The sequence below is a fragment of the Rana temporaria genome, chromosome 11 (assembly GCF_905171775.1).
Source record: "Rana temporaria chromosome 11, aRanTem1.1, whole genome shotgun sequence".
NCBI lineage: Eukaryota > Metazoa > Chordata > Amphibia > Anura > Ranidae > Rana > Rana temporaria.
The window spans coordinates 42,620,561-42,645,678 of NC_053499.1; the positions used below are offsets into that span (position 1 = coordinate 42,620,561).

A 25,118-nucleotide genomic window follows, 5' to 3' on the forward strand; every position below is an offset into this window, starting at 1 on the left:
TTATATTAATACATTTTGAATTTTTATTTAAAAACACAGTTGCTGAGGTAAAGAGTACAGTAAGTAGGCACATTGACAGACCATATATACAGTATTACTTCTTTCAATTATTACCAATAGTTAAAGCACTTCTCACAGTTTCATAGTAGCTCCATTTATAAGTTCTATTACACACATACTTATCATTAGTTATTACTATTGTATACAGTAACATTTCTTCACCCTTTATTCCTGAATTACACCGTACTTAGGTCTTCACTACAAACAGTTCATGCTTGATGATCTTCTGTGTTCTGAAACAAGAGGAATGTATCAGTATATTTGTCTATCTGGTCAGTTGATTTAAAGTGGAGCTCCGCCAATAAAAAAAAAATATTTAAAGCCAGCAGCTACAAATACTGCACCTGCTGACTTTTAATATATGGACACTTACCTGTCCTGGAGTCCAGCGACATCTGCAGCAGAAGACGAGAAATCGCTCGTCTATCTGCTGCCTCCACCGCCATCCTCGGTTCCCTACAGCGCATGCACGAATCGCGCAGCGCCGTCCTCACTGGTCCCCGCTGTGTTCTGGGAGCCGTGTGTTTCACAGAACACAACGGGCGGGGGCAGGGAGTGACGAACTACCCACAGAATCCCCTCAGGGAGGAATCCTGGAAGTGGGTGCAAATACCTGTCTTAGACATTTATCTGCACCCCACTCCCCCCTGAAAGGTGTCAAATGTGACACTGGAGGGGGGGAGGGTTCCTATGAGCGGAAGTTCCACTTTAGGGTGGAGCTCCGCTTTAAAGTGACTTTAACCACTTGCCGCCCGCCAATGACATATTGACGTTGGCAAAGTGGTTGTAGAATCCTGACTGGACGTCATATGACGTCCTCAGGACTCTGAGCCGATGCGCGCCCCCGGGGGCGCACATCGCGGCGATTGTTGTTGCAGGGTGTCAGTCTGACACCCCGCAACACCGATCTAGGTAAAGTGTCTCTCACGGAGGCTCTTTACCACGTGATCAGCCGTGTCCAACCACGGCTGATCACGATGTAAACAGGAAGAGCCGTTGATGGCTCTTCCTCACTCGCGTCTGACAGACGCGAGTATAGGAGAGCCGATCGGCGGCTCTCCTGACAGGGGGGGGTTCGCGCTGATTGTTTATCAGCGCAGCCCCCCCTCGGATCGCCACACTGGACCACCAGGGAAGCAAACCCTGGACCAGGGAAGGGCAAAAAAAAAAAAGTCTGGGGAAAAAATAAAAAAACATAAAAAAAAAGATGCCAATCAGTGCCCACAAATGGGCACTGACTGGCAACATTGGTAAATCAGTGCCGCCCCACAGTGTCCATCAGTGCCACCCCACAGTGTCCATCAGTGCCACCCCACAGTGCCCATCCATGCCCAGTGCCCACCTGTCAGTGCCCATCTGTGCCACCCATAAGTGCCGCCTATGAGTGCCCATCTGTGCCGCCTATGAGTGCCCAGTGCCGCCCATGAGTGCCCAGAGCCGCCCATAAGTGCCCATCAGTGCCGCCCATGAGTGCCCATCAGTGCCGCCCATGAGTGCCCATCAGTGCCGCCCATGAGTGCCCATCAGTGCCGCCTATGAGTGCCCATCAGTGCCGCATACCAGCGCCACCAATCAGTGCCACCTAATCTGTGCCCGTCAGTACTACCTCATCGATGTCCATCAGTGCCATCTCATCAGTGCCCATCAGTGCCGCCATATCAGTGCCCGTAATTGAAAGAGAAAACTTACTTATTTACAAAAAAATTAACAGAAAAAAATAAAAACTCATTTTTTTTTTCAAAATTTGCAGTCTTTTTTTAGTTGTTGCGCAAAAAACAAACAAACGCAGAGGTGATCAAATACCACCAAAAGAAAGCTCTATTTGTGGGGAAAAAAGGACGCCAATTTTGTTTGGGTACAGTGTAGCATGACCGCGCAATTGCCATTCAAAGTGCGACAGTGCTGAAAGCTGAAAATTGGCTTGGGCGGGAAGGTGCGTAAGTGGTTAAAGGGTCAATAAAAAGGGAAAAAAAAAGTTTCTTTAAAATAACATACATGTTATACTTACCTCCACTGTGCAGTTCGTTTTGCACAGAGTGGCCCCAATCCACGTCTTCTGGGGTCCCTCGGCGTCTGTCTCTGGTCCTCCCCACAAGAACTCATCACATTCATGCAAGAGCGCTCGCATGGTGATGAGTCCTTGCGGGCGCGCTCCAGTGATACAGCGAGTGGCCGTAGCTGCTCACTGTATCACTCAGCCCCGCCCCTCGGCGCACCGCGTCACTGGATGTGTTTGACAGCAACGCCAGCCAATCAGCGGCCAGGCTGATCGGCGAAGAGGGTCTCGGGACCGATCGTGGGACTTTCGAGGGGTCAGGTAAGTAAAACGGGGACTCGGGGGGGCGGCATCATCAGATGTTTTTTCACCTTAATGCATAGATTGCATTAAGGTGAACATTTTTTTTCTTTACAACTCCTTTAGACTCTGGCTTAAAAAAGAGATATTGAGGTATGTAGTCCTAACTCAAAAAAGTACCTTCTATTGCTTTCAAGTCCAAAATAAATATTCCCAATGCACACAATCCTGGAAATGGCTGTCAGGTAAGTGGATGCTGTAGAGACCACTGGCTGGAAACTGGAAACACCCAACACACTAATAATCTCAAATGTCTGATGAAGGGGTCCTGTGTGGCCCTGAAAAGTCGCTGTTTTAGCTTTGATGTGATCAAATAGAGCGCAAGACCCTTTTTTGGAGATCATTAGGCCCCTTTCACACTTGGGGCGGTAGGTGCCGTGGCGTTTTACCGCTTATTTACGGTGCTATTTGGCTGCTAGCAGTTTTACCGCCGCTAGCGGCCGAAAAAGGGATAAAAACCACCGCAAAGCGCTTCTGCAGAGGCACGTTGCTTGCGGTGTCCCATTGCTTTCAATAGGCAGGAGCGGTATACACACCGCTCCAAAAGATGCGGCTAGCAGGACTATTTCTCCTGTCCTGCTAGTGCACCGCTCCCTTGGGGCTTTCACACTGGAGAAACAGCGGCCACTGTTTCAGGACGGTTTGCAGGAGCTAGTTTTGGCGCAATAGCGCCTGCAAACCGCCCCAGTGTGAAAGGGGTCTTAGTGTGCCGATGACATATGTTGTGTTTTATTGCTCCCAGCCTCCTCCAAATTCTTTATTTGCTGCTGTTAGATGGTGGTAATGCTCATAATCCATGGTCCCACTGTATGTGGGAACATAGCCAGTCTGCCTGAGATGGACTAAGGCAGGGGTCTCCATACTTTCTAAACAAAGGGCCGGTTTACCGTCCTTCAGACTTTAGGAGGGCCGGATCGTGGCCAGTGGGAGTGGGAATTTTTCTGGCATCAGTGGGAGTAAACATCACCACATTTGGTGTTCGGTTCAGAGGAATAGTGCCCCATCTTTGGTATCATAGGGCGTAATTGTGCTATATTATTTGTGTCAGTAGAAGAAATGGTGCCCCATTGTTGGTGTTAGATGTCAAAATAGTGTCTCATATCAGTGGGAGGATTAGTGCCCCAAGGCAAGGAAAGGGCCGTATCCGGCCCCCGGGCCGCAGTTTGGAGACCCCTGGACTAAGGGATGCATAGAGCAGTGTATGTGATTATTTTTGGAGAATAAGGACATTGTCTATTGTCACTTAATTTTTTTTTACATTACCTTGCCACGTTCCTCTAGCTCGTCAAGTTCACGCTCCCAGCCCAGCAATTGTACAAAATGCTTCACTCCACTGGTGACTTCTCCAAGCTCCACTACATTGAGTCCATCTGAAGTGTCCAAAAACGGTCGCACATTATCTCGATTTATAAGAACTCGTGGTGTAGAACGACTGACTGCATACACCAAACTGGCAAATGGTTCCACCTGTAAACCAGACATATAGTTTTACATTGTATATTAACTATTGCTGTATGTTTTCCCATAACAACAAAAGTGAGTGGACCCCTAAGTGAAAATGTCCAAATTGGGCCCAATTAGCCATTTTCCTTCTCCGATGTCATGTGACTCGTTAGCGTTACAAGGTCTGATGTGTGAATGGGGAGCAGGTGTGTTCAATTTTGTGTTATCGCTCTCAGGCCTCGTACACACGACAGAGAAACTCGACGTGCTTGGCACGTCGAGTTCCTCGTCTCGTTTTGGGATGAAGCCGCCGAAGAGCTCGGCGGGCCGGCTTCTCCTATAGAACAACGCGGCCAACGAGAAAATAGAGAACATGTTCTCTATTTTCTCGTCGAGCTCCTCGGCGGCTCCATCGAGCCAAAACTGTACAGACGACAGAGATTCTCGGCAGAATCCGGGTTTTGACCGAGTTTCTCGGCGAATTCTGCCGAGAATCTCTGTCGTGTGTACGAGGCCTCACTCTCTCATACTGGTCACTGGAAGTTCAACATGGCACCTCATGGCAAACAACTCTTTGAGGATCTGAAAAAAAGAATTGATTGCTCTACATAAAGATGGCCTAGGCTCTAAGAAGATTGCCAAGACCCTGAAACTGAGCTGCAGCATGGTGGCCAAGACCAAACAGCGGTTTAACAGGACAGGTTCCACTCAGAACAGGCCTCACCATGGTCGACCAAAGAAGTTGAGTGCACAGCGTCATCCAGAGTTTGTCTTTGGGAAATAGACGTATGAGTGCTGCCAGTATTACTGCAGAGGTTGAAGGGGTGGGGTCTCAGCCTGTCAGTGCTCAGACCATATGCCGCACACTGCATCAAATTGGTCTACATGACTGTCGTCCCATAAGGAAGTCTCTTCTAAAGATGATGCACAAGAAAGCCAGCAAACAGTTTGCTGAAGACAAGCAGACTAAGGACACGGATTACTGGAACCATGTCCTGTGGTCTCATGAGACCTAAATAAATGTATTTGGTTCAGATGGTATCAAACGTGTGTGGCAGCAACCAGGTGAGGAGTACAAAGACCAGAAGTGTCCTGCCTACAGTCAAGCATGGTGGTGGGAGTGTCATGGTCTGGGGCTGCATGAGTGCTGCTGGCACTGGGGAGCTACAGTTCATTGAGGCAACCATGAATGCCAACATGTACTGTGACATACTGAAGCAGAGCATGATCCCCTCCCTTTGGAGACTGGACCGCAGGGCAGTATTCCAACATGATAACAACCCCAAACACACCTCCAAGATGACCGCTGCCTTGCTAAAGGAGGGTGATGGACTGACTAAGCATGTCTCCAGACCTAAACCCTATTGAGTCTCAGTGGGGTATCCTCAAATGGAAGGTGGAGGAGCGCAAGGTCTCTAACATCCACCAGCTCTGTGATGTCATCATGGAGGAGTGGAAGAGGACTCCAGTGGCAACCTGTGAAGCTCTAGTGAACTCCATGCCCAAGAGGGTTAAGGCAGTGCTGGAAAATAATGGTGGCCACACAAAATATTGACACTTTGGACCCAATTTGGACATTTTCACTTAGGGGTGTACTCACTTTTGTTGCCAGCGGATTAGACATTAATGGCTGTGTGTTGAGTTATTTTGAGGGGACAGCAAATTTACACTGTTATATAAGCTGACTCACACTCACTACTTTACATTGTAGCAAAGTGTCATTTCTTAACCCCTTCCTTACTGGCGCATTGTAAAATGACACCGGCAGGAACCCTCCCTCGATCCGGCTGGACGTCATATGTTCCATATTGTTCCCGGCGATCTAGGGCGTGAGCGGCACCGCTCGTGATCCGGCGCACGTGCCCGGCGGCCGCGGTTGCCGGTGATCACGGCAGGAGTGTGGATCTGTGTGTGTAAACACACAGATCCACCTCCTGTCAGAGGTGAGGAGACCAATGCTGTGTTCCCAGTACAGAGGAACACACATCGGTCTCCTCCCCTTGTGAGCCCCCCCCCTACAGTTAGAACACACTTTAGGGAACATTTTAACCCCTTCAGCGCCCCCTAGCGTTAACCCCCTCCCTGCCAGTCACATTTACACAGTAATCAGTGCATATTTATAGCACTAATCGCTGTATAAATGTGAATGGTCCCAAAAACGTGTCAAAAGTGTCCGATGTGTTCGCCGCAATGCCATAAATCTATCCCCTTTTTTGTAGACGCTAGAACTTTTGCGCAAACTAATCAATATACGATTATTGCGTTGTTTTTTTTTACCAAAAATATGTAGAAGAATACGTATCGGCCTAAACTGAGGGAAAAAAAAGTTTTTTTAATTTTTTTTGATATTTATTAAATAAAAAAAGTAAAAAATATTGTGTTTTTTTAAAAAAATGACGGCTTTTTTTTTTTTATAGCGCAAAAAATAAAAACCGCAGAGATGATCAAATACCACCAAACGAAAGCTCTATTTGTGGGGGGGGGAAAAAGAGATTTCGTTTGGGTACAGTGTTGTCATTCAAAGTGCAACAGCGCTGAAAACTAAAAATTGGTCTGGGCAGGAAGGGGGTGAAAATGCCCTGTATGGAAGGGGTTAAAGGGGTTGTAAAAGGTACATTTTTTCCCCCCTAAATAGCTTCCTTTACCTTAGTGCAGTCCTCCTTCACTTACCTCATCCTTCAATTTTGCTTTTTAATGTCCTCATTTCTTCTGAGAAATCCTCACTTCCTGTTCTTCTGTCTGTAACTCCACACAGTAATGCAAGGCTTTCTCCTTGGTGTGGAGAAAGCCTCTTAAGGGGGCGAGCAGGAGGGTCAGGACGCTCTCTACTTTGCAGATAGAGAAAGGAGCTGTGTGTTAGTGAACGTCCTGACACTCCTGCTCGCCCCCTCCCCCCTCAAGAGGCTTTCTCCACACCAGGGAGAAAGCCTCACATTACGGTGTGTAGTTACAGACAGAAGAACAGGAAGTGAGGATTTCTCAGAAGAAATAAGGACATTAAAAAGCAAAATGGAAGGATGAGGTAAGTGAAGGACTGCACTAAGGTAAAGGAAGCTATTTAGGGATTTTTTTTTTTTACCTTTACAACCCCTTTGAAAAGATAGAATAAAATATTTAAATGTGAGGGGTGTACTAACTTTTGTGAGATACCGTATATTTCTACATGAGGAAAATGCTAACTAAGCAAAAGGGTTTTGTTTCATCAACACAGTGGGACTGTTTTACTAAAGTAGTAGAGCTTGGTGATTGAAAATGTACTTTGAATGAATACACAATCGTATTAAAGAAGAAGAAGAAAAAAAAAAAAAACAGGATTTTTGCTGACAAATGATTGGATGAATAAAGTTATCATGGCTTCACCTCCTTCACTTTGCAAAGTAAACATGCTCAACTTCTTTAATTAACCCCTTCCATACAGGGCTGTTATACCCACCTCCATGCCGGGCCTATTCTGGCACTTCTCTCCTACATGTACAAATCATCATTCTTTTGCTAGAAAATTACTCAGAACCCCCAAACATTAGATATGTATTTTTTTTAGCAGACACCCTAGGGAATAAAATGGCGGTCATTGCAACTTTTTATCTTGCGCGGTATTTGCGCAATAATTTTTGAAACGCCTTTTTTTTTTAAATAAAAATGGTTTCAGGAATTACAAAAAAAAATAACAAAACAGTAAAGTTAGCCCAATATTTTTGTAAAATATGAAAGATGATGTTATGCCGAGTAAATAGATACCTAACATGTCACACTTTAAAAGTGCGCACACTCATGGAATGGCGCCAAACTTCTTTACTTAAAAATCTCCATAAATTTCAATGACGTTTGCATACGTGGGCGGGACTTACGTTTGCGTTTGCTTCTGAGCGCAAGCTACTGGGGACAGGGGCGTTTAAAATAAATAAATAAAAAAATATATATATTTGTATTTACACTTTTTTTTACCTTTTTTTTTTTTTTGATCACTTTTATTCCTATTACAAGGAATGTAAACATCCCTTGTAATAGGAATAATGTGTGACAGGTCCTCTTTATGGAGAGATGCGGGGCCAATAAGACCTCACATCTCTCCTCCAGGCTGGAAAGCATGAGATCGTGAAAAAAAAAATTCACCGATCTCATGCTTACTAGCCGCAATCGCGGCTTTGTTTACTTCTGGGCACCCTGGCGTGACGTCATCACATCGCGCCTGGGCCTCCGACGGTCATAGAGATGTCATCTCTATGCATCCCATCCGGCGCTGCACGATTCTTTCTTCGGGCCCCCGATGGCACGGGAGAGCCCGGGGAAGCACCGGATAGCGGCGGGAGGGGGGGAATGTCCCCTCCAGCCGCCTACAAGAACGATCGTTCTTATGGTGCGCAGAATCCCCGCCGGCAAATAATGATATCTGAATGATGCCTCTTGCTGCAGGCATCATTCAGATATCCCCTCACAGAGCCCAGGACGTCATATGACGCCCACCCGGGATGGGAGATCCCCTCTGTGGACGTCATTTGACTATGGGCCGGTACTGAAGTGGTTAATAAATCAACGTCAATATAAAGAAATGGAAGCCCACTGCAGTCTGTTGATGGCTTACATAGGCTGGCATCCATCAGTATTTCATATGGGGTCAATGTATATTATTTTCTTAGCTAGGTGATGGGCGGCTATTAGTTCTATGCAAAATAACGATAATAAAGGTCCCGAGAACCTTTTATCAGCGCTCTGACCTCTAGAGAGGTGCCCATGACAATTAGAAGGTCTGCCCTGGGGAAGTCGGTGAGGTGCAAGAAGAAACGAGCGGGAAGCTGTTCTCCAAAAAACACAATGTCAGGCTTGATGAGACCACCACATGCTGAACAGCGAGGGACTTGAGACTCCAGCACAGGATCCTGTAATATAAGACGGGAAACAGAAAGATGGTTTAATTATATTCTCTCTTCTGAGCTTCGGGGGGACAGAAGGAAGGTAAGTACAGGGCTGGTGCAAGGATTTTTTACACCCTAGGCGAAACCTAATTTTCACGCCCCCTTTGGCTCCACCCCCGACTCCACCCTCTTTGCCCATGTATACCCCACCTTTTTAATGAAACTCCCATCAAATGCCCATCAAATGCAGCCTCACAAGTGCCCATCAAATGCAGCCTCACAAGTGCCCATCAAATGCAGCCTCACAAGCGCCCATCAAATGCAGCCTCACAAGCGCCCATCAAATGCAGCCTCACAAGCGCCCATCAAAGGCAGCCTCACAAGCGCCCATCAAATGCAGCCTCACAAGTGCCCATCAAATGCAGCCTCACAAGTGCCCATCAAATGCAACCTCACAAGTGCCCATCAAATGCAGCCTCACAAGCGCCCATCAAAGGCAGCCTCACAAGCGCCCATCAAATGCAGCCTCACAAGTGCCCATCAAATGCAGCCTCACAAGTGCCCATCAAATGCAGCCTCACAAGCGCCCATCAAAGCGGATGGAGAAGCGGCTGCCTGCGGATGCTGAGACTTAGTTACTTGCTGCAGAGAGAAGAGAGTAGGAACACCAGTGGCCGGGCCCCCCTAGGCAGCAGGGCGCCCCTAGGAGGCTGCCTAGTTTGCCCAGTGGTAGCACCGGCCCTGGTTAAGTACATGCATTGGAGGGTCATACTATCCGCTCAACCTGTTACTGAATGGACAACACAGATACTCTTAACTCTTTCACTGCTGAGCCCTTTTTTCCAATTTTTGACACTTTGCACTCGCCTTCGCACTACAGAATCGAGGGTTTCCTGTTGATTTTGGACATACCATGATGGCTGCAAAATGTTTATCAAACAATACTATAAATAAAAATGTATAAATATCTTTATCCGTATACATTGTACAACATTATTTAAAAATCTCATACTAAATGTATTGAAGATAAAATGGCACTAAGATAATAAATACCAAATACATATAAATGTATGACTTCAAGTACAGTGGAACCTCGGATTGCGAGTAACGCGTTTAACGAGCGTTTCGTAATACGAGAACTGTATTTAAAAAAATCCTAACTCGGTTTGCGAGTGTTGTCTCACGAAATGAGCAGGATTCAGGACAAAGCGGTGTGTAGTACCGCGTTTGGTCTGAGGTGGGGGGGGCGCCGGAGCCAAACAGCACCGATCGCAGGCGATCGGCGCCGTTCGGAAATGCATGGAGAGGACAGCTCGGCTGACCTTGGCAAACCTCGGTCTTTCCGAGGTTTGCCAAGGTCAGCCGAGGTGTCCTCGGGCCTTTGCGGCTGTTTCCGAGGCTCTCCGTCGCCCCCCACTTCTGGCCGCATGCAGTATTGCATGCCATTGAAGTCAATGCGGAACAAATTATTTTCGTTTCCATTGACTTCTATGGGGAAACTCGCTTTGATATGCAAGTACTTTGGATTACGAGAATTCTCCTGGAACGGATTATGCTCATAATCTGAGGTTCCACTGTATTAATAAAGTGGTTGTAAACCCTTACACACCACTTTTCCCTACAGGTAAGCCTATACTAAGGCCTACCTGTAGTTACTAGAAATATCTCCTAAACTTGCACGGTTTAGGAGATATTTACTATATACAATTGCGCCTAAGTCATCAGCGCATGCGCACTGAAGAAAGGGCATGATCGCACTGTTTCTAAAGAGCCTGTGCCGTGACCGCCAGCTCCCGTGCTCATGGTAGTCATTGAAAATCATGGAGAATGACTTGTAATGCGATTTTGCAGTGCAAAATCATGGGACAAGTCCTATAAGTGTGAAAGGGGGATTACCGAGCTTCACTCTCTCGATTTGTTATGTTAACCATGATCACTGAAAGTGGAATTAAATAAAAATCCCACATTTTGCATTATCCCCAGAACAGGAATGGAGTAAAACTTCCAATGGGGACAAAAGTTCCGGGGACCCTGCTGACAATGCCCGCGATCGTCTCACGGAGAGATAGAGCGGGGAGATGCTAATGTAAACCTAGTGACAATGACAGAGATCACCGCTTCCTGTAATTGGAAGCCGTGATAACTGTCTTGTCACACGTAGCCCATCCCCCCTACAATAAGAAACACTCACTAGGGCATACTTAACCCCTATAGCGCCACCTAGTGGTTAACCCCTTCACTGCCAGTGTCATTTTCACGGTAATCAGTGCATTTTTATAGCACTGATCGCTGTAAAAATGACAATGGTCCCAAAAATGTGTCAAAAGTGTCCGATGTGTCCGCCATAATGTCGCAGTCAGGATAAAAAAAAACGCTGATCGCCGCCATTACTAGTAAAAAAAAAAAATATATAACAAAAATGCCATAAAACTATCCCCTTTTTTGTAGACGCTATGGGGTAGATTCACATACAAATACATCGGCGCAGCGTATGTGAGTAAGTTACATTAGTCCGGTTCGAATCCCCAAAGAATTTGTGCCGTAAGTTACGGCGGCGTAGTGTATTTCAAGCGGCGTAACGGCGCGGAATTCAAATCGACGATTAGGGGGCGTGTTTCATTTAAATGAAGCGCGTCCCCGCGCCAAATGAACTGCGCATGCTCCGTTTCTAAATTTCCCGCCGTGCATTGCGCTAAATGACGTCACAACGACGTAATTTTTTTTAACTTAGACGTGAATTACGTTCATCCCGATTCACGGACGACTTACGCAAAAAAAAAAATTCAAATTTCGACGCGGGAATGACGGCCATACTTAACATGGCAAGTCTAACTATACGCGACGAAATAGCAGCTTTAACTATACGCCGGAAGAAGTCGACTACAGACGCCGTAAAAAAATGCGCCGGCCACTCGTACGTTCGTGGATCGTCGGAAATAGCTAATTTGCATACCCGACGCGGAAAACGACGTGAACACTACCCAGCGGACGCCGAAGTATTGCATCTTAGATCCGAAGGCGTACGAAGACGTACACCTGTCGGATCTAACCCAGAAGCCGTCGTATCTTGTTTTGAGGATTCAAAACAACGATACGACGCGGGAAATTTGAAAGTACGCCGGCGTATCAGTAGATACACCAGCGTACTCGCTCTGTGGATCTACCCCTATAACTTTTGCGCGAAACAATCAATTGCTTTTACCAAAAATATGTAGAAGAAAACGTATCGGCCTAAACTGGGGGAAAACATTTTTTTTATATATATTTTTAGGGGATATTTATTATAGCAAAAAGTAAAAAATATTTTTATTTACTTTTTTTTTTTTTCAAAATTGTCGCTCTATTTTTGTTTATAGCGCAAAAAATAAAAACCGCAGAGGTGATTAAATACCACCAAAATAAATCTCTATTTGTGGGGGGGGGGGGGGGGGGGAAAGGACATCAATTTTGTTTGGGAGCCACGTCGCACGACTGCGCAAGTTAAAGCGACGCAGTGCCGAATCACAAAAAGTGGCCCGGTCATTTAGCAACAAAATGGTCCGGGGCTTAAGTGGTTAATTGTATTATTATTACCAGGGGGCTGGGATATGACCGTATACACAAATGATAACAGGTTCTCTGTAGAGACATCGGAGATCTAAAGAGACCTTTGTGCTGGAGACAAAATTGGGTTGAGGGGGGATTCTGATTACACTTTGTAGATTGGGTCTGGTGGTTGTATAGCTGCCCTGATTATTTGTACTGGTAGCACAAAGGCCACTGTGTACACTTCAAAGTTCACAACAGCTGTTGTAAGCTTGAGCATATTTTAACACATTGATTGCTATAACCTATTTCATAGATCAATGGGTACTTGCCATGTTGCATGGTATACATCACAGGCAGTCTAAAGGTTAACAGAGGGTACAGTCATGACACATACCGAGATGTCAAATAGTTAAAGGGCAACTACATACTTTCCTGAAAAATCTGACATTCTAAGCCAGATCTGCAAAAATAATAAACTTTGCATTTCTCTTAATTGCTTATTTTATTTCATCATGCTTTCATACAGTTTTAACCACTTAAGCCCCGGACCAATATGCTACCTAAAGACCCAAGGGGTTTTTACAGTTCGGGACTGCGTCGCTTTAACAGACAATTGCGCGCTCGTGTGACGTGGCTCCCAAATAAAATTGGCGTCCTTTTTTTACCACAAATAGAGCTTTCTTTTGGTGGTATTTGATCACCTCTGCGGTTTTTATTTTTTGCGCTATAAACAAAAATAGAGCGACAATTTTGAAAAAAATGCAATATTTTTTACTTTTTGCTATAATAAATATCCCCCAAAAACATATATAAAAATGTTTTTTTCCTCAGTTTAGGCCGATACGTATTCTTCTACCTATTTTTGGTAAAAAAAAAATCGTAATAATCGTTTATCGGTTGGTTAGCGCAAAATTTATAGCGTTTACAAAATAGGGGATAGTTTTATTGCATTTTTATTTTTTTTACTACTAATGGCGGCGATCAGCGATTTTTTTCGTGACTGCGACATTATGGCGGAAACTTCGGACAATTTTGACACATTTTTGGGACCATTGTCATTTTCACAGCAAAAAATGCATTTAAATTGCATTCTTTATTGTGAAAATGACAGTTGCAGTTTGGGAGTTAAACACAGGGGGCGCTGTAACATTTAGGGTTCACTGTGTGTGTGTTTACAACTGTAGGGGGGTGTGGCTGTAGGACTGACATCATCGATCGAGTCTCCCTAATAAAAGGGATCACTCGATCGATGCGCCGCCATAGTGAAGCACGGGGAAGCCGTGTTTACACACGGCTCTCCCCGTTCTTGAGCTCCGGGGAGCGATCGCGACGGGGCGGCTATAAACGAATAGCCGCGCCGTCGTCCCGGATCGCTCCCCGAGGCTTATCGACCGCCGCATGTACGGGGGGGGGGGGTCCCGATCCCCCGACCCACGTCAAGCAGAGGACGTACGAGTACGTACATGTGCCTGTCCGTGCCATTCTGCTGACGTATATGTACATGAGGAGGTCGGCAAGTGGTTAAAGGAGTTGTAAAGGATTTTTTTTTTTTTTCTGAAATGACTGTTTACAGGGTATAGAGTCATAATAGTTAACTGATTCCTTTTAAAAATGATTAAAAATAGATAAAAATCAATCATATAGTGTACCTCCTAAGAATGTTTTAAACTGAGGGATGCAGAAAATCAGGGAAGGGCTAGAAATGTACTATAGAGTAAGCAAGTATATCTGGGGATAAAGCAAATGCTGTGCTCAAGCCTTCTTTGGGCTTTCTTACAACCTATTTTTAATATATCTATAGGACAGTGGACCATACTAAATGGCACGGTAGATTTTGCTACACGGAAACACGACGATACATTCAACCATCAATCACTTACCTGAAAGGCCTTGCCCGGGTATTCTTTCAGGCACATGGTACACGTGGCTGAAGAAAAAGAGCCGTGAGCTTCCACCATTTTTTCTGTTGGAATCCCAGCCACTGAAAGATAAAAAAAATAAAAAGGCTCCAATATTTTTGTTGTTAACCACTTGGCGCCCGCGCCATAGCCGAATGATGCCTACAGCGCGGACCCCAAATGCCGGGAGGACGTCAATAGATGTCCTCCCCTTTGCGCGCCCCCCGTGCTCTGCGATCACCCGAGTAACTGAGATTAGGGTGATCACGGATGCGAGTAAGGGGTCGGTCCCGGCCCCTTACCACGTGATCAGCTGTCAGCCAATGACAGCTGATCAGGTGATGTAAACAAAAGCCAGTAATTGTTTTTTTTTTCTCCCCACACTGACAGCGCGAGGAGAAAAAAAAGCCGATCACCGGCTTATGTGAAAGGGACATCGGTCCCAAGAGGAAGAAGGAGGCACATCTGCCTCGTGTTCCGCCAGTAACCACTGCAATTGCCCACAGTGCCCACCAGTGCCACCTATCAATGCCCAAGAGTGCCACCTATCAATGCTCACCAGTGCCACCTATCAATGCCCACCAGTGCCACCTATCAATGCCTCCTCAGTGCTGCCACCCATCAGTGCCCATCACTGCCACCGATCAGTGCTCATCACTGCCACCCATCAGTGCCATATATTAATGCCACCTTTTAGTACCACTTTTCAGTGGCCACCAGTGCCACCCGTCAGTGCCACCACATCAGCGTACATCAATGAAGGAGCAAAATTACCTGTTTGCATATAATAAAAAAAAAAAAATCATTATTTTTTTAACAAAAAATAAAAACCGCAGAGGTGATCAAATACCACCAAAAGAAAGCTTTATTTGTGGGGGAAAAAATTATACATTTTAAAAATTATAAATTAATTTATAAATATAAATTTAATTTGGGTAGAGTGTTGTATGACTGCACAATTGTCATTCAAAGTGCGTCAGCGCTGAAAGCTGAAAATTGGTCTGGGCAGGAGGGGGGTTTAAGTGCCCAGTAAGCAAGTGGTTAAACCTACGTATTTTCTTTGTACGTTTTTTTTTTGTAAATCTGATTAATACATTTATTAATATGCAATTGATAATACATATTGGACCTCATGTTCAAAAGCTAGAGAAATATAATGTGCAATATGTTGTGTTAGCCACACCATCCAATTGGATTTCAGCTGTCAAAATTCAAGTTCAATGGTTTCTTGCTAAAAAAGACTTAAAGCGGTCCTCCACCCTAAAGTGGAGTCCCGCTGATCGGAACCCTCCCCCCCTCCGGTGTCACATTTGACACCTTTCAGGGGGGAGGGGGGTGCAGACACCTGTCTAAAGACAGGTATTTGCACCCACTTCCGGCCACACGCTACGGGCGAAAGACGGGCATTCCGTCACATCCCGTCTGTCGCCCGTTGTGTGCTGGGAACACTCGGCTCCCAGCACACAGCGTGTGAGCCAATCGGCGGGCGCAGCGCGACTCGCGCATGCGCCGTAGGGAACCGGGCAGTGAAGCCGCAGCGCTTCACTTCCTGGTTCCCTCAGCGTGGATGGCGGGGGGAGCAGCAGAGAGACGAGCGATCGCTCGTGCTCTGCTGCGATCGGCGCTGGACTCCAGGACAGGTAAGTGTCCTAATATTAAAAGTCAGCAGCTGCAGTATTTGTAGCTGCTGGCTTTTAATATTTTGTTCCCATGGCACATCCGCTTTAAGAGCCATATTTGTATCTACAAGTTAAATAAAGGCCTACATCTAAATTAACTACTTTTCTTCACAATTTCCAATTCAAAATATGGTCATATGTATCATAGGAAAACCAGGAAAGGTCATGCATATACTCTAATATAAGCCGAGGCACCTAATTTTACCACAAAAAAAATTGAAAAACGTATTGACTCGAAAATAAGCCTAGGGTGTCCATCTGCATGCCTCACTTTGCCTCACTGTGCCCATGTGCATGCCTCACTGTGTCCATGACTAGACTTACGTTTAACATGGGAGTATATAGAAGGGGTGCCCGGCTTTGAAAAATCGATGGTTCCCCAGACAGCAAACTTCGCACACTTGTATAGGAGAACTGGCGCTACATGTGTGCCAAGTTTCTGGTCCAGGGGAACTACGGCTGGCCGGTACTGGGTCCCCAACGTTACCGGAGAAATGACCGTTTAACATGGGAGTCTACGGAAGGGGTGCCCGACTTTGAAGGGTTAATAGTCTTTATACACTTAATCTTCTGTATACAAATGCCGGAGAGATTCAAAAATACTCAGAAAGGCTCGGGGACAGCTCAGCTTAACTCGGAAAGGCTTGGGAATGGAGTATTTCAAAGTTTACCAATGGCTCCGATCAGCTCCGGAGCCCCCTCACCTCTGGCCAAATGCGGTACTGCACACCGCTGTGGCTTGAATTCTGCTCGTTTTGGGAGACATCACTCGCAAACCGAGTCAGGATGTATTGCGAAACGCAATCCGATGCTTTCCCCGACTTGTTCATTCCCCGACTTAGTTGGGGTAGGCGGTACACTTTGGTGGGGGTGGGTCAGCCACGTCCTGTGACCTTTGACCTCTGGGAACCCACCTTTGACCTTTGGGGGAGGTCCCTGTTCCAATTCCTGAATCCTAGACATATTTTTCAATGGGAAACCCTAACCCCTAAACCCTAAGTATTCATTTAATGACACTGTATTGTAATAAGCCAACTATCATTCTGCTACCTTGCCCATCCTCATAGCCCAGGCATCACTAAATGGCGGACCGCGGTCCGGTTCCGGCCCCAGTAGCCATACTGCCCGGACCGCAGCCTCGGCAAATAGTTTGCCTGCATGTTTCAGTCCTCACCCCAGCTCGCCCGCCTGCTGCTATGTTTACAGCATGGCAGGCATGCCGCGCGCGGGTTTGTCTCTCCCTCGGAACGCTGCACCCGCCCTCCACCTGTCTTATTTACATAAGATGAAAAGCGCGGCCACTCTGAACAAAGGGCGGGACTTTTTAAGTTAAAACGAGCGTGATTGGTTGCTACGCAGTGGGCGGTCCTAGCAATCAATCAATCACTCACCTTGAACTTGTCCCACCCATTGTCCAGAGCGGCCGCGCTGCACATCTTGTGTAAATAAGGTACGGTTCTGTGGGGAGGGGGAAATGCTGTGCTGCGCTGTGCTGCTATGAGGACAGGAGTCTACTATCTAGGGGGGTCTGTAAGGGGGGGGACCAGCCTATTGGAGGGGGACCCAGTTTGTAAGGGGGGGGACCAGTCTATAAGGGGAGGGGGGACCAGTCTGATGGAGGGGGACCCAGTCTGTAAGGGGGGGTAGTCTTATGGAGGGGGACCCAGTCTGTAAGGGGAGGGGGGGACCAGTCTGATGGAGGAGGGGGACCCAGTCTGTAAGGGGGGACCCAGTCTGTTGGAGGGGAACCAGCCTGATGGAGGGGGACCAGTCTGTAAGGGGGGACCCAGTCTCTGTTGGAGGGGGACCCATTCTGATGGAGGGGACCAGTCTGTGATGGGGGGGAGGACCAGTCTGATGGGGGGGAGGACCAGTCTGTGATGGGGGGGAGGACCAGTCTGTGATGGAGAGGGACCAGTCTGTGATGGAGAGGGACCAGTCTGTGATGGGGGAGGACCAGTCTGTGATGGGGGAGGACCAGTCTGTGATGGGGGAGGACCAGTCTGTGATGGCAGGAGGACCAGTCTGTGATGGCAGGAGGACCAGTCTGTGATAGCAGGGGACCAGTCTGTGATGGCAGGAGGACCAGTCTGTGATGGCAGGAGGACCAGTCTGTGATGGCAGGAGGACCAGTCTGTGATAGCGGAGGACCAGTCTGTGATGGCAGGGGACCAGTCTGTGATGGGGAGCACCAGTCTGTAATGGGGGGCAGTCTGATGGGGGGGACCAGTCTGTGATGGCGGACCCAGTCTGTAAGGGGGGACCAGTCTGTAAGGGGAGGGGGGACCAGTCTGATGGAGGGGGACCAGTCTGTAAGGGGGGACCCAGTCTGTAAGGGGGGGACCAGTCTGATGGAGGGGGACCAGTCTGTAAGGGGGGGACCCAGTCTCTGTTGGAGGGGAACCAGTCTGTGATGGGGGAGGACCAGTCTGCGATGGAGGGGGACCAGTCTGCGATGGAGGGGGACCAGTCTGCGATGGAGGGGGACCAGTCTGCGATGGAGGGGGACCAGTCATGGGGGAGCACCAGTCTGTGATGGGGGGACCAGTCTGTGATGGGGGGGACCAGTCTGTGATGGGGGGAGGATCAGTCTGTGATGGGGGGAGGATCAGTCTGTGATGGGGGGAGGATCAGTCTGTGATGGGGGGAGGATCAGTCTGTGATGGGGGGAGGATCAGTCTGTGATGGGGGGAGGATCAGTCTGTGATGGGGGGGGGACCAGTCTGTGATGGGGGGAGGACCAGTCTGTGATGGGGGGAGGACCAGTCTGTGAGGAGGGGGGACAAATTTGTGATGAGGGGGGACCAATCTGATGGGGGGGGGACTAGTCTGTGACACTCGGACCTCCGCTAGAAGAAACATTTTCTGACCGGACCCCCGTGAATTTTAATTCACTACCCCTGTCATAGCCTATACATTCCTTTATTGCTCTTAAACAGAAAACTATTGTAATTTCCTATTAAACAACCTTCTCACTGACCAGTTTGGGAAAATAACCTCCTATTATTGATGTCCTAGACTTTTGCACAGTCAGTTACCTCTTTCCAGGCCGTCTATGTTTTGTGTGTAGAGGCGTGACAATAACCCTTTGTCATTTAGAAGCCGCAGAAAATAATGTGCTGGATTGGGAAAGTGTCGTCCAGGTAGCAGTTCCTTGGAAAGGCGCAAGAAGGCATGAGGCTCACGCAAGAAGTAGCTCAAATCAAATATAGCTTCAGGGTATGGAAGATTATATTCCTGCAGTTTACTGTAGAGGCCGCTGGTTGGAGACCTGGAGAAAAAGGCAGCTGTATAAGATACAGTGGGGAAAATGGCTGTCAAGTAAGTATTGGTCAACACAATATTTTTGTCTCTAGCTTTACCTGAACAGAATCCCACCTTACACTCCCGTGTTCTTAAAGGGGTTGTAAAGGAAAAAATGTTTTTTCCCCTAAATAGCTTCCTTTACCTTAGTGCAGTCCTCCTTCACTTACCTCATCCTTCAATTTTGCTTTTAAATGTCCTTATTTCTTCTGAGAAATCCTCACTTCCTGTTCTTCCGTCTGTAACTACACTGTGGTCCGGATTCACGTAGATGTGCGTATCTTTGTGCGGGCGTAACGTATCCCATTTACGTTACGCCTCCGCATCTTCTACAGGCAAGTTCCGTATTCTCAAAAGAAAGTTGCAGCGGCGTAGCGTAAATAGGCCAGCGTAAGCCCGCCTAATTCAAATGTGGTAGATGTGGGCGTGTGTTATGTAAATATTAGGTGACCCCACTCAAATGATGCTTTTTACGAATGGCGCATGCGCCGTCCATAAAAGTATCCCAGTGCGCATTCTCCAAATTAACCCGCAAGAAGCCAATGCTTTCGACGTGAACGTAAATGACGCCCAGCCCTATTCGTGAACGACTTACGCAAACGACGTAAAAAATTAAAAATTTGGCGCGGGAACGATGTCCATACTTAACATTGGTACACCGCATGTACGCCTCATATAGCAGGGGTAACTTTACGCCGGGAAAAGCCTAACGTAAACGGCGTATCTGTACTGCGTCGGCCGGGCGTACGTTCGTGAATTCGCGTACCTAGCTGATTTACATATTTCTAGGCGTAAATCAGCGTACATGCCCCTAGCGACCAGCGTAAATATGCAGTTAAGATCCGACGGCGTAAGAGACTTATGCCGGTCGGATCTAATACAAATCTATGCATAACTGATTCTAAGAATCAGGCGCATAGATACGACGGCTCAGACTCAGAGATACGACGGCGTATCTGGAGATACGTTGTCGTGTCTCCTTTGAGAATCTGGGCCCGTAATGCAAGGCTTTCTTCCTGGTGTGGAGAAAGCCTCTTAAGGGGGAAGGGGGCGAGCAGGAGTGTCAAGACTCCCACTAACACACAGCTCCTTTCTCTATCTGCAAAGTAGAGAGTGTCCTGACTTGCCTGCTCGCCCCCTCCCCCCTCAAGAGGCTTTCTCCACACCAGGGAGAAAGCCTCGCATTACTGTGTGGAGTTACAGACAGATGAACAGGAAGTGAGGATTTCTCAGAAGAAATAAGGACATTTAAAAGCAAAATGGAAGAATGAGGTAAGTGAAGGAGGACTGCACTAAGGTAAAGGAAGCTATTTAGGAAAAAAATAAATTGTACCCTTACAACCCCTTAAGTCTGGTCCATATAGAGACACATCATGAGTCTAATAATGTCTGAGTAAGCAGGGAACTCCCATACACCTCTTCTCTGATCAACTTATAAGCGAGCACTCAGGTGTGCCAACTTCCCAGAGCTCTGGTGAACTCAATTACAAATTCTAAAGCCTCGTACACACGATCGGATTTCCATCAGACAAATCCGTAGAATTTTGTGTGAAGGGCGTTGGCCGTGAACTTGTTCTTCATACAGACGGCAGAACCTTTTCAGCCAACATACACAAAACTACGTGTTTTTTCAGCTCTTTAGCGCCACCCTTTGGGCAACTGCTGCTAATGTTGTGCTATGGTTAGCATTGGTACGGAGCAAGCATGTTTGTACTTTGGATTTTAGTCCTATGGATTTTTGTACACACGATCGGATAATGCAATGGAACACATTTGTTGTCGGAAAATTTGAGAGCATGCTATCCAGCATTTGTTGTCGGAAAATTTGAGAGCATGCTATCCAGCATTTGTTGTCGGAAAATTTGAGAGCATGCTATCCAGCATTTGTTGTTGGAAATTCCGTAAAAAATTGTTCGATGGAGTGTACAAATGGTCGGATTATCCGACAAAAACCCTGCCATCACACAATTGTTGTCGGAAAATCCGATCGTGTGTACGAGGCTTAAGAAGGGTCAAACCGATCACACTTCTGTGTCTCAAGTACAAAGCAAAGCATCTGATGAGGAGGTCATAAAAGCAAAGAGACCTATGGCTGTGGATTAGTGTCAGCAGTAATCACCTGAAATCTGGAATCCCACTGTCAGTACTGATACCAGCACCCACCATCACTACAATACGCTTGTATACACCCTGCTTTATCCTGTCTGCCACATCAGTGAGCGATAGCTTCTCGCTTTTGCTGTATCCTCTTCTGTGGAGAAAGATGCCATTGTAAGCTTGTTTCCACCTGTGCCAAGAGAGAAAATAGCATTAAATGTGATCAGTGTATGTAGATTAGATCATTCTTGTAGTGTTTGATTTACTTATTTCTTTTGCTTTTTTTGTATATTTAGAAACACAATGAAATGCTTGTAATTCTCAATCTTACTTTTTCTTTGTTTAATCCTTTGTATGGGATAGCAATAACAAAAAATAAAATAAAAATTATTTGATATACGGTTAAAAAAAGAAAAAAGAAAAATGTAATCACTTTTGCATTGTATGGTACATAGTAGATTGACCTGATATTTTGTACTATTTTTTGTCCAACAAGGACATTTTTTGAGTAGCATTAATACATCAACCTTTGCTTTTCTATGTTAAAGGGGTTGTAAAGATACAATTTTTTTTTCCTAAATAGCTTCCTTTACCTTAGTGCAGTCCTCCTTCACTTACCTCAGCCTTCCATTTTGCTTTTAAATGTCCTTATTTCTTCTGAGAAATCCTCACTTCCTGTTCTTCTGTCTGTAACTCCACACAGTAATGCGAGGCTTTCTCCCTGGTGTGGAGTGTCGTGCTCGACCCCTCCCTTGGACTACAGGAGAGTCAGGATGCTCTCTACTTTGCAGATAGAAAAAGGACCTGTGTGTTAGTGGGCATCCTGACTCTCCTGTAATCCAAGGGAGGGGGCGAGCACGACATTCCACACCAGGGAGAAAGCCTTGCGTTACTGTGTGTAGTTACAGACAGAAGAACAGGAAGTGAGGATTTCTCAGAAGAAATAAGGATATTTAAAAGAAAAATGGAAGGATGAGGTAAGTGAAGGAGGACTGGAAGCTATTTAGGATTTTTTTTTTTTTTTTTTTACCTTTACAACCCCTTTAAGGGTTCACTCATTCACATAGTGCATACTATACTGTACACCTGTGCAGGGCCATGTTTAATCAACATAGGGGTGTACCAGTGTTCTTTACACAATGGCTGCACAGACACAGCCATGTCCCAATATGACATCCGTATGGGTACAGGTGTGTGTAACGGAAGGGCCTGTGGGACCCAGAAGCTCCCCGATGCCTCTTATGTGTAGATCACCCTGTGTCTCTAATAGGGGCACAGGGTGAATGAGAACCCCACTATGGTCTGTGCTAGTCAGATTTAATGTGGTATATATATTGTATATATATTGTGTGTTGACTGTTGTGTACTATAAAGTTTGCTGTGGTAATTAAGTCTGCTACTGTGATGTAAATGAATCTAGGATGGCTTCTAAGGATCTTTCATCGTGTTGTGCTAATTGACCCTGTATTGTGTGAAGGTCTATTGAGGATAAATGTGTATTGTGAGTTAGCAGACTGCCTAAAGGTCAGATGTCTGAATTATCAGCTGTAGTTAATTAGCTCATGTAAAGAATGTCAGAACTGGAATCATGATGTCTACCAAAAAGATGTGTATTGGAGCTCCTTGTGTAATGTTGTGGGTGGGGTTGGGTCATTGTTCATTTTGGTTACTAACTGTATATAAGAGCCTGATTTTCTCAATAAAGGGTCTATTCGTGTGGAACCTCAAACAGAGGTGTGTGTCTCGTTATTGGGGTTTGTTTGCCTGACTGTGGAGTGTCGATAGCTGTCTTGGGTTCGAGAATGGAATATCTTAAACAGCGTTAACCCCTGTCGCATTCGGGGTTCCGTTACAGTGTGTGTCCTTGAATGCAGTCAGTGTAAGCTTCAGGGATAAAGTCATGAAGAAGTTTAAAGCGCGCGCCCCCACTTGTAAACACAGACTTCTGTGTTTACAAGTGATTGTGGTGAGCGGGCACCAAAGGGTCTGAGCCAGAGGTGGTGGAACTGAGTTCCCCCTGAAAAAAAAACCTGATAATAACAACAATAATAATCAGTGCATTATATATAACTATAATAGGCGTGCGCACAGGGTGTGCCCAGGCACACCCTAATCACCCTGTGCAGAACAGATTCCCCCTACTGCCCTGGCTCCCTCCACAGCACTGCTGGTTTCCCCCCTCTCCCACCGGTTGTTGCTGCGGATGTTTTAGGATGAGTGGGGGAAGGGGCCAGTAAATATGCCATTTACTGGCCCCTTCCCTTTCTGTAAGAACATCGTGAGTGATTGGTAGAGTGTGTTTGAGCTTTGGGGTGCACACCCTAATGCCAAAGGCTGTGCACACCTATGATAACTATATAGATCTTACCAAAATGAGGGACAAAAGAGGGACTTTGTTCTGAATGAGGGACTGTCCCTTGAAATCAGGGACCGTTAGGAGCTTTAGCTATGTATAATGTTATCACTCTTGCTTACCTATGGCAGAAATGAGATTCCTTTGTAACGCAGAAGGCTGACCATGAGATTCTATTTCTATCAGTGTGTGGCAGCGGCTGGAACGGGCTTGCAGAAATCCTTCTCACTGAGTGAAAGAGTTAAAGAGAGCGAGTCAGGATTGGAAAGTGTACACATAGCAAATATAGAAGGCAGAGTCTGCAAGGATCTTACAGAGAGATCAGTGTTACCTGTCATCAGATGAGGATTCGCTGACCCCAGAGCCGCTCTCCTTAATAGAGACAGACAGGGAACGTTCAGTAAAACCTTCATTTCTTGCTGATCAGTCCTTGTGCAGGATGGAAGAAGAATATCAAAGTCTATGTGACTTTACCCAATGTGTGTGCTGTGTGGGTCTCCTAATCTGAGTATTATTATACAGGTCAATCCCTAACAGTCAGTGTTGGTGTAGAAGCTGATGATGCTGTATGCACCTCCTGTTACTTATCAGTGTGCTGTGTCCTTCTGAAACCATGTTAGGATCTGTATGTGTATATAAAGTTGTGTTTTCCTATGTGGGCTGTCATGTGTCAGTGCAGCGTGGTGTCCCTCCCCTTAGCACACACCAATAGGCTCCCAGTCAGTCCAGTCTGTGTAATCTGCTCATAGCTGGACCCTGACTCCAGGGGGCGACAAACTCTTGTCTACTTCTATATTTGTTAACCCCAACCTTACTGGAAACTTAAAGGAGTTGTAAAGGAAAAAAAATTATGGCTAAAATTAATGGGCCGGATTCAGATACAATGGCGTATCTGTCCGGCCTGCGTAACGTATCTCCGATACGTTACGCCGCTCTAACTTTGGGCGCAAGTTCTTTATTCATAAAGAACTTGCGCCCTTAGTTACGGCGGCATAACGTATCTGTTGCGGCGTAAGGCAGCGTAATTCAAATGTGGAGGGGGGGGGCGTGTTTTATGTTAATGCGTGTTGACCTGACGTGATTGAAGTTTTTTACGAACGGCGCATGCGCCGTCCGTGTACATATCCCAGTGTGCATTGCTCTAAATGAAGTCACAAGGACATCATTGGTTTCGACGTGAACGTAAATTACGTCCATCCAGATTTGCGAACGACTTACGCAAACGACGTAAAATTTCAAAACTCGGCGTGGGAACGACGGCCATACTTAAAGTGGTTGTAAACCCACTATTTGGACTTTTACCTACAGGTAAGCCTACAACAAGGCTTACCTGTAGGTAAGGAGAATATCTCCTAAACCTGCACGGTTTAGGAGATATTACCCCCGCAATGCGGGCGGCGCATGCGCAGGGGGGACTCCACGGCTGAAGGACCGGCATCGCCGGACCCTGCCGATTTTAAATCTCCCGCGCGCACGCGCGGGAGTGACGTCATCGCCGCTCCAGCCAATCACAGCGCTGGAGCGGCGATACCCGGAAGACACGCCGGA

General features: G+C 46.5%; 1 protein-coding gene across 1 annotated transcript; it reads right to left on the minus strand.

Annotated features, from left to right (window-relative positions):
• SIRT3 (sirtuin 3) lies at nucleotides 1-24,249 on the minus strand. Its single transcript, XM_040328438.1, has 8 exons — nucleotides 23,902-24,249; nucleotides 23,693-23,798; nucleotides 21,240-21,407; nucleotides 18,856-19,088; nucleotides 14,121-14,221; nucleotides 8,575-8,736; nucleotides 3,680-3,883; nucleotides 1-293 (listed from the first exon to the last, which is right to left on the minus strand). The coding sequence occupies exons 1-8, from the start codon at nucleotides 23,981-23,983 to the stop codon at nucleotides 270-272; spliced, it is 1,080 nt and encodes a 359-aa protein (XP_040184372.1). The 5' UTR covers nucleotides 23,984-24,249; the 3' UTR covers nucleotides 1-269.
• Nucleotides 24,250-25,118: the final 869 nt, after the last annotated feature.

Coding starts and splice junctions, on each gene's coding strand:
- SIRT3 (XM_040328438.1), bottom strand. CDS start 23,983: ATGAAGGTTTTACTGAACGTTCCCTGTCTGTCTCTATTAAGGAGAGCG. Junction 19,089..21,239: donor AGTGGGATTCCAGATTTCAG/GTGATTACTGCT, acceptor CTTTTTCTCCAG/GTCTCCAACCAGCGGCCTCT. Junction 8,737..14,120: donor ACCCGGGCAAGGCCTTTCAG/GTAAGTGATTGA, acceptor CTTATATTACAG/GATCCTGTGCTGGAGTCTCA.